The 9,803-nt window shown below is 28.7% G+C and overlaps 1 protein-coding gene across 1 annotated transcript; it reads left to right on the top strand.

Moving 5' to 3' along the window:
- The first annotated feature begins 2,199 nt into the window (after positions 1 to 2,199).
- On the top strand, positions 2,200 to 6,312 carry LOC112797976 (protein NSP-INTERACTING KINASE 1). Its single transcript, XM_025841107.3, has 11 exons — positions 2,200 to 2,810; positions 2,911 to 3,043; positions 3,172 to 3,243; positions 3,362 to 3,505; positions 3,610 to 3,681; positions 3,796 to 3,855; positions 3,976 to 4,073; positions 4,166 to 4,315; positions 4,430 to 4,771; positions 5,079 to 5,458; positions 5,612 to 6,312. The coding sequence occupies exons 1-11, from the start codon at positions 2,675 to 2,677 to the stop codon at positions 5,801 to 5,803; spliced, it is 1,779 nt and encodes a 592-aa protein (XP_025696892.1). The 5' UTR covers positions 2,200 to 2,674; the 3' UTR covers positions 5,804 to 6,312.
- Positions 6,313 to 9,803: the final 3,491 nt, after the last annotated feature.

Raw genomic sequence — 9,803 nt, 5'->3', positions numbered from 1 at the left:
AAAAAAAACACTATTAGCAATTTTATTGATATCCTATTTAAGCAAGTCCCTTTATCATTTTATAAAAATAAACCAAATTGATCGGAAAAAATTGTAATAGAAAATACTTATAACCAAATTCTATTAAAAGTATTTATGTAATTTTGAATTTCAATTATTTTATTAAAGTAAATTATCAATTTTTTATTAACCTTATAACTAATAAGTTAGCTAGGTTTTCTTTTTAATTTAAAAAAAGAAAAAAAAAAGAAAAAAGCTAAGAAAGAAAAAGAGTTAGCTGGGCATGGAGGTGAGAGAGAAAAGAAGGAAGGAAACATAGTTTGCAGAAAAAGATGTGTGGGTCACAGAAAGAAAGAGAGAGAGTGAAGGGAATGGGAATGGCAGCTTTTGCTTTTCAAAGTTTTACTCTTTTTGAACAATTTTAGGGGAATGACTGTCTCCTTTGTTAATTGACCAAACACTCCCCATTCTGTGTTACTCATCACCAAGTAATATAAGTGCTTTATGGAATCTAATAAAGTTTTTGTTGCTTCCATCACCCCTCATTTACACCATAAAAGATAATCATAATAATAATAGTACTACCCCTCCAATATTTTTTTGGTGACTCTACCCCTCCAATATTAATATTTTATACACATATTAATAACACCTTATTTTAAATCATTCCTATACATTTATGTATGGAAAATTTTTAAATCTTCTTAAAATATTAATATTTTAGTGATTTTAATTTTTAATTTCAATTAATAAATAATATACATTTTTTATAATTAAAATCAACAATCAAAATAATTAAAATATATATATTTTAAAAATATTTAAAAGTTTAATATAATCATCATAACAAAGTTTATTTTTTCTTCTAAATATAGTTATACATATATAGTCAAATTAACAAAAGTGTAACCCTAACTATTTTAATTAGAAATGATACAAATAATTAAAATTTTAATTTTGATGTATTAGAATTTATAATAATAATTTAAGAATAAATTTGATATTAGATGCTATTATTGTATATATGTATAATAAAAAGTCTATTTATAGACTAAAAATACAATCTATTTATAATGATAAAATCACTTTAATATTAAAATAAATAAACATAAAAAATCATACGAGATATATTTAGATAATATATTAATATATAATATCCTAAATATATTCTAATATGATATATTAACAGTATAAAAAATTTTATAAACATATATTTAATTATTAATGATATAATATGAATTATTAAAGTTATAATAATATAAAATTCTTGGACATTATTTATGCATAACCATAAAAAACAATGACATAGATAGAAGAAATCCAACAAAGATTTTCATGGTTGAGATACACATATAGTGGGTGACCAAATCCCATCATCCATCTCGAACCACAACAAAACAACAACACAACCATGAATAATGATAATCTCCTTCTCGAGATTCTAACATTCTCTCCAACAAACTTATTATTATAAAATTCCCTTCACAACTTTACTGACTTGGCCCAACTCATTCATTTCTTGATTCCCCTTCTCTTCACACCACCATTTCACATATAAATAAATAAAAATTTAATTATTTTAATAATTTTTATAATTTTATCAAATTTTTAATTAAATTTTATATTTTTAATTAAATTTTTATACTTTTTAATTTTATAATTAGATTAATTTTTATATAAAAATATTACAATTAATAAAATATATTTTTTAAATACATACGATAAAAAGTTTAATTAAATTTTTAATTAAAAAATATTTAATTAATTTTAATATTTTGTATATTAAAAAGAATTTAATTATAAAATTAAAAATAATATAAAAATTTAATTAAAAAATAAATATAAAAAATTAATTATAAATTTAAAATTATAAAAACTAACAGAATAATTAAACCATATATATCATATATGAACCAATGATCAACTTGCAATGTGGCTAATTTCAGCAAAATTTGCACATTTCTTTGCCAATTAAGCACACTGGTTAATACTACTAAGATTATATTATTAATTGTTCTGGCCAGAAAAGGGAAAAAAGAAAGCATCATGTTGTGGTAATATTCTATAGATGTATCAGCATAATGCTCCTTAACAAAATCAAATCATATCTATCATGTTTCCAAGTACTTTTTTTTGTTTCTACTTTATCTACTGCTGTGCTAATGCACATATATAATAATTTCATTAAAACCTTACTTTATGCTTTCTAAGCATGTCCATGATTAACAAACACATAAAGAAAAAAAGTGAATTTCCCATTCTGTCCCTATCCTACACTTATATGCCAGTGAAATATTTACCTCTAATTTGTTTGTTCTTATAAGACTAGTTAAAGGGACATTTGTATATATTATTTTGTTGAGTACAATGAGTCAGTGACAAGCATGCTAGATTAAGTTTCCATTTTATACTTTTCCTTTTTCTCTTTGGTTCTGACACAAGATTTTTGGTGAATGAGATTCATTCTGGCATGGAAAGCATTGAAATTTAGTTTCTTTTCTTATTTTGAACATCATCATCACACAGTGTGAAGAAAGAAGAAACAACCACACTCATATCTGAGAGAAGTGAACTGTTGAAAGTTTCAAAACAACTTCTTTATCATCAGTTAACGTCACTGTTAATTCTTCAAGTACTTTTCTATTGGAACTGATCCTTGGAAGCTCCAATTTCAATGGGGACTCCAAGTGGAAGAGGAAGAGGAAGAGGAAGAGGAGGAGGAGGAGTTCTTCTTCCATGTTCTGTTGCATTTTTCTTGTTTTTTAGCACTGCAACTGCTTTGCTTTCTCCCAAAGGAGTAAACTTTGAAGGTAAAACTTCAAACTTTTCCTCATGTATGAGCTCAATATGCAGAATTATGAAATGGGGTGGTGTCTTATTTCTCTATACATCTATATCTCTTTAATGCAGTTCAAGCTTTAATGGGGATAAAGAACTCACTGGTGGATCCTCATGGTGTTTTGGATAATTGGGATGCGGATGCTGTTGATCCTTGCAGCTGGACTATGGTTACTTGTTCTGCAGAGAACTTGGTGATTGGATTGTAAGTTTCTTCTTCATAATCTTCTATTTGAAGTAGAAAAACCAAAACAAGTGTTGAAGTACTAGTTTCTTTGGTTCAAATTGATTAAAATGTTTGATGAAAATGAAGTTTGGTTTTGCCTTGTGTAGGGGTACTCCAAGTCAAAGTTTATCTGGTACTCTTTCTCCAACCATAGGAAACTTAACCAACCTTCAGATTGTGTAAGTAATTTATCACAATCAGAAAACACTACAGTGTTATCATTAATTTGATGATTGAAGCTTACAAATTTAGATAAGTGTTCTGGTTTTTTAACTGCTTTTTTGTTTTCTTTTCCAGGTTGCTTCAGAATAACAACATAACTGGACCAATCCCTTCAGAGTTGGGAAAACTTCCTAAGCTTCAAACTCTCGATCTCTCTAACAACTTCTTCAGTGGTGAAATTCCCCCTTCACTTGGCCACTTGAGAAGTTTGCAATACATGTAAGCTAATATTATATCATATGAGCTAAGATTTTTGGAAGCTTATAGTCTTTGATTTTGATGTCTAAATGCTCAAGAGTTTAATTTTCTTAAACTGTTTTCAGGAGGCTCAATAATAACAGTCTTCATGGTGAATTGCCAGAATCATTGGCTAATATGACACAGCTTGCTTTTCTGTAATATTCATTGAACTCTTTCTTTTGTTTCTTTTTGTGTATTAATAATTCTGTTTTTGAAGTTTTCTCTTATTCTAATTATAGTTTTCTTGTTTTTGTGATTATCAATTTCAGTGACTTGTCCTACAACAATATCAGTGGCCCTATACCAAGAATTTTAGCTAAATCCTTCAAGTAATAAATCTCTTTTTCTTGATTATTATGGTGCATTTGTTTCTAATAGGCTTCAAGAAACCAAAAATTCAGTACTAACATAAGAGAATGTTCTTATTTTTCCTGTTGATGTTTTTTCAGCATTGTTGGAAATCCCCTTGTTTGTGCAACTGGAAAAGAACCAAACTGCCATGGCTTGACACTGATGCCAATGTCCATGAACTTAAATGGCACTGAAGGTAAGAATAAGATCTCTTAAGAGTTTCATCGTTTTTCGAATTAATTGTGAAATTGTGTCATTGTGACATCAATATATTTGCTTCTTCCTTAGATGCCTTACCATCAAGCAAACCAAAATCTCATAAAATGGCAATTGCTTTTGGCTTGAGTCTCGGATGTCTCTGCCTCATAGTTCTCGGTTTCGGCCTTGTTCTTTGGTGGAGGCACAAGCACAATCAACAAGCATTCTTTGATGTGAAAGGTACTTTCCAATTAGCATCATAGTTAGCATGTCTTTTTCCTTCTTTAATTGAGTACTATAATGGTTCCTTCAATTCATATACAGCTTAAATGTTGAATGTTTTTTATGTTTTAGACCGGCATCACGAAGAAGTATACCTTGGAAACTTGAAGAGGTTCCAATTCAGAGAACTCCAAGTTGCTACCAATAACTTCAGCAGCAAGAACATTCTTGGAAAGGGTGGTTTTGGAAATGTCTACAAAGGAGTTCTCTCTGATAGCACTCTTGTAGCTGTCAAGAGGCTGAAAGATGGCAATGCCATTGGAGGAGAGATTCAGTTTCAGACTGAAGTCGAAATGATCAGCCTCGCCGTCCACCGGAACCTCCTCAGACTCTATGGATTCTGCATGACACCAACAGAAAGGCTCTTAGTTTACCCTTACATGTCCAATGGCAGCGTCGCTTCACGTCTAAAGGGTAATATCAATCATAGAATTTCATCCTTGAATTTGACATATTTGACTAAACTGTCATCTAAAAGTTCTCAACTATCTATTTCATATTGAAACAACTGCATGCAAGTTTTCACCTTGTTATATTTAGGGACAAATGCAAGTATATAGCAGAAATTTCGCTTGCCTCATTAAATTTGTCTATACACTTAGATATAATAATCTAAAACTTTTTGTTATGTATACACTCTATTTATCTCTAGTGTCTAAATTTTATGGATCCTTAACAGGTTTTAGTAGCATTCTGATACCGGTTTTGGCGATTTTGACAGGTAAGCCGGTGTTGGATTGGGGAACAAGGAAGAACATTGCATTAGGAGCAGCAAGGGGGCTATTATATCTTCATGAGCAATGTGATCCAAAGATAATACATAGGGATGTGAAGGCTGCAAACATATTGCTTGATGACTATTGTGAAGCAGTGGTTGGTGATTTTGGGTTGGCAAAGCTTCTGGATCATCAAGATTCACATGTCACAACTGCAGTTAGAGGCACTGTAGGACACATAGCCCCAGAGTATCTATCTACAGGACAATCATCTGAGAAAACTGATGTGTTTGGATTTGGGATTCTCCTCTTGGAATTGATCACAGGACAAAGGGCACTAGAGTTTGGAAAAGCTGCTAACCAAAAAGGAGCCATGCTTGATTGGGTATGTAGGAATGTTTAGTCATTTTCATACTAATTAAGGGACTCACAACTGTCCTATCATGTATCTGTCTACAGTAAAACTGTTTACACATCGATCATATCTACAAGATATATTCAACCAAGAATACTTACATTTTTGTTCACATTGATTCAGGTAAAGAAAATTCATCAGGAGAAGAAGCTAGAGTTGCTTGTGGACAAGGATCTTAAAGGGAACTATGACAGGATTGAGCTTGAGGAAATGGTTCAAGTAGCATTGTTATGTACTCAAAACCTTCCAGGGCATAGACCAAAGATGTCTGAAGTTGTAAGAATGCTTGAAGGTGATGGATTAGCAGAGAGATGAGAAGCTTCACAAAGAGCTGATACTAGTGCTGCTGCTACTGCTACTACTAACACTTCAAAATCCAAACCTCATGAATCATCTTTATCAGATAGGTATTCTGATCTCACTGATGATTCCTTGTTGTTAGTCCAAGCCATGGAGCTATCAGGACCAAGGTGAACGAATCGCCTCGTCGAATTCATTTACGTTTCAAAATTGTCTCAATGGTTTGGTATTTTGTGTCCTGAAACAGTTACTAAATAGGGTGTTAATGTTATTTTGTGTTTCTTTCTTTTTAGGGAGTTTAGTTTTATAAAGAAAGCATATTTAATTGAAGAGGGTATGATAATTGAATGTGTTTACAAAATCCATGGAAGAGTAGTATATGTTGTATGATAGGGGGTTCTACCAAAGTTACTTGCAAATTGTACAGAATCTGATTTGTTGATGAATGTTGATTTTGTAATGCAAAATTTTGTAATATTAAAACATCAATCAAACCTGCTTTGGTGTCTGAGGTAAGAAAGAAAGTGCGAGACATTCTTTTGCTTTGTACCAATATTGATATCAACTTGTTCAAATTTAATTCGAATTAAATCAATTTATATTCTTGTTCTAAAAGTGAAAATTAGCTTACTAACTACTAAATATAAAAGTTCAAAATACTGTGCATACAAAAAAATTATTTGCCAAATTAGTCATTCTCTTATATAGTTATATTTGTGTATAAGATGTTTTGTTTAACTCGTTTTTAATATGACTAAAATTTCTTTTATTTTAAAAGCTCCATATATGAAACCCTAAAAAAGTAGTAGGCTAGGAGTTAAAAACTTAAGTGCACTATTAGTGTTTTTTTTTTTTTTTTTCCTGGTGACTACTATTAGTGTTAGAATGTTGTTAAAATGTTAATGCTATTATTCCATCCCTACTACTAAAAAGTAAAAAATATCGTTTTCCCTTGTGAAGAATGTTTGTAGCCGAAAATATCATTTTGATTGAAATGGAATTTGAGCATAATAAGGATATCCTATACTCTGTCATGGCGCCATTCTTTCTTCTCTCTCCCTTTTTATTTCAGCGAATGTTAATAAACTTTGAAAAAAAATACAACACTTCCAGTTTAGTAAAGAGGGTTTAAATACGTTTTTTTTCATAATAAAGAGTGGTTAAATATCTATTTTATCATAATTAATTAATTACAATATTTGTTTTTTCAAAAATACTATTTGTACACTAAAATTAGTTACTAAAATCAGTACCAATGTATTTGTATATAAATACATATGTAATTTAATTTATTTTTAATATGTATTTGTATTCTAACATATATTTTATATTAGTAGTTAACTGGTTGATTTTGATATACATATAGCATTATTTTTTTTTTGTTTTCCTTGATCATATGTTTTAATTAAAATTTCGATTTAACTTTTAAAATTTATTGATACTTGAATAAGTCTAACCGAATTTAAAATCTTTTTATTAGATAGGATAATTTTATAATTTTATATTAAATTTAATTTACTCTTTTAATTTTATTTATAAATTAAAATCTCTTTTTTTTTTTTTTCGTTCGCGAAATCCTAATTATCTAAACCTTAGTGACTGACTTGAGTTTCAGCATTTGGTTACAAAGAATGGATAAATCTCTTGATCAGCCCAGAAGTCATCATATCTTGGCATTAGTGGGCCTCTAAACGGGTCAAGTGTTCAGAAACGGGCCATGGTTTTTTTCAACGAAATTCATTTCAAATTTTTTAGGGGAAAAAAATCTAAATCCATTTAGAGAGTTTTTCTTTCCTTGGTCAAACCATGACAAAAAGAAAAAACCATTTACCGGGTTTGCATCCTAAAAACTGAACATTATTTGTTTGATGCCTTTCTAAGTTCTAACTTCTAACACCCGGATAAAAAATTTGTATACTAAAATTTAGAGAGTTTTGCTTTTCCTTCTAAAATTTGTATACTATGTTGGGTACTTATATAAAGAAATAAATAAGACAGCGAAATTCTATTTCGATCATTATGTTTTAAATATTTTATTTTAATCTCAAAAAATTTTAAATAAATTTATTGATGTTCTACGTTAAACTTAACTTGAATAATTAACAAAAAAAACTTTTACATTAGTGATAGGTCAATATTATTTACGTAATCGAACATTATATATATTAGCTTTTAAATATATTAATTATTCGTGTTAAATTTAATTGTAAAACAATATTAAATTTATTTAAAAAAATTTAAAATTGAAATAGAACGTTAAAACATTAAAGACAAAATTAGGATTTGACATAAATGTTAAAGGCTAAAATAATATTTTATCCTTTAATTATTTTCAGAAACATATATATATATATAAAGGTACTTTATTTTGTAATAGTTTAATTTGTCGTTATGATTTTTCATTTTTTCTTCTCCCCTTCGATTTGTGGGGATAGGGGTATTCATATAGATAGATGGTGACTAGCCATAATCTCTTAAATAGTGGTATCAAATCTATTTCTCCTCATATAACTCATTATGCAATTTAATTTGAACCTAGCTTCTCACTTAGCTTGTGGACTATGCTTCTTCTTCATTTGTGAGGCCCTCATCATTCTAGCTAACTAGTTTAATTTATATATAATAATAACAAATTATAAAAAGCATGCTATAATAAAGTAGACATATATAACCAATTAAGGTATATATATATATATATATATATATATATATATATATATATATATATATATATATACAAACCAAAGTACTATAACACCAAATCTAGCTTGCTCTAAAGAAACCATGTCCAAGTGTTCATGCTCTATAATTTATGCCTTCCACGTTTCTAAACATTTGGCAACACTTTTGAGCCACACAATTTTGTCCTCTTGATTTGAACAGCTAGCTAGCTATGTATGTATGTGTGTCTGTATGTATGTATCATGCATAATCATCAAAATGTGTCACTGTTAATGTTAATTTCATGATGCATGTCACGTCTATAAGTAGTGACCATGCATATCTTCATTGTCTCCAAGCCCTTGAAAATTTGTCATGCTTATCTTCATGCCATGCTATATCTATCTATTGAATGTTACTTGCACTACTTCTAACTTTTTCTTACAAGTTTAATTAGGAGCTCTAATTAAAGAGTAAAGACTCCAAAGTGGTTCATTATTATTCACTAGGAACTTATCATCATCACAAGCATGCTCTCGTTGAAGAGACTATTATTATTATTATTATTATTATTATTATTATTATTATTATTATTATTATTATTATTTACGATATCTTTCAATCTAATAATTTAAAAATTAATTTGTCACAAATCTAAATTTATTTAATGATTTATTATTAGCCAATAAATTATTACAAACACAATATAAAATTAAAATCTTTAATACTTATTTAATTTAGCCAGACAAATAAATTAACCGTTTGACCAATATAATTTGGTTTTGACTGAAGAGACTTTATACTTATATATTCTGGATATTAATAACTAGATATTATCATGCATTATATTGTTTAGTTGAAATTGTCGTTTAATTTAGTTTTCCCTTTATTATGATATAATACATTAATAATATATTAATCTTCTTGAAAGTGAAAAAGTAATGTGATGATATATAAAACTATATATAAACAAGGAAAAGTTATATGTGAGCATTGTGGAGAAGATCAACATAACTATCATGAGACACACACATAATTTAAAATGATATATTTTTATATCTAAGTTATATATACTAAGAGGGAGATCATATTAATTAGGGCAAAACACTAAAATAAGCTAAGGGGAAGAAATTTTTACGTAAATCTGCCAAACCAAAATTTATTTCATGAATCAACCAATGCATGTTTATATGTAGTTCGAATCAACTAGATTCGAACTCAATCTACACATAATTCGAATCATATTGCTTCGAATTATACACAAAACTCACACACACACTAATTCGAATCAACTTGATTCGAATTACACACATACAATAATTCGAATCAAGTTGATTCGAATTACACCCTGATT

The sequence above is a fragment of the Arachis hypogaea genome, chromosome 4 (assembly GCF_003086295.3).
Source record: "Arachis hypogaea cultivar Tifrunner chromosome 4, arahy.Tifrunner.gnm2.J5K5, whole genome shotgun sequence".
NCBI classification, from domain to species: Eukaryota; Viridiplantae; Streptophyta; class Magnoliopsida; order Fabales; family Fabaceae; genus Arachis; species Arachis hypogaea.
Note: the sequence above shows the minus strand (reverse complement) of the source record. Positions and strands in the feature narration are given on the sequence as shown.

Coding starts and splice junctions, on each gene's coding strand:
- LOC112797976 (XM_025841107.3), top strand. CDS start 2,675: ATGGGGACTCCAAGTGGAAGAGGAAGAGGAAGAGGAAGAGGAGGAGGA. Junction 2,811..2,910: donor CAAAGGAGTAAACTTTGAAG/GTAAAACTTCAA, acceptor TCTTTAATGCAG/TTCAAGCTTTAATGGGGATA. Junction 4,316..4,429: donor AGCATTCTTTGATGTGAAAG/GTACTTTCCAAT, acceptor TTTATGTTTTAG/ACCGGCATCACGAAGAAGTA.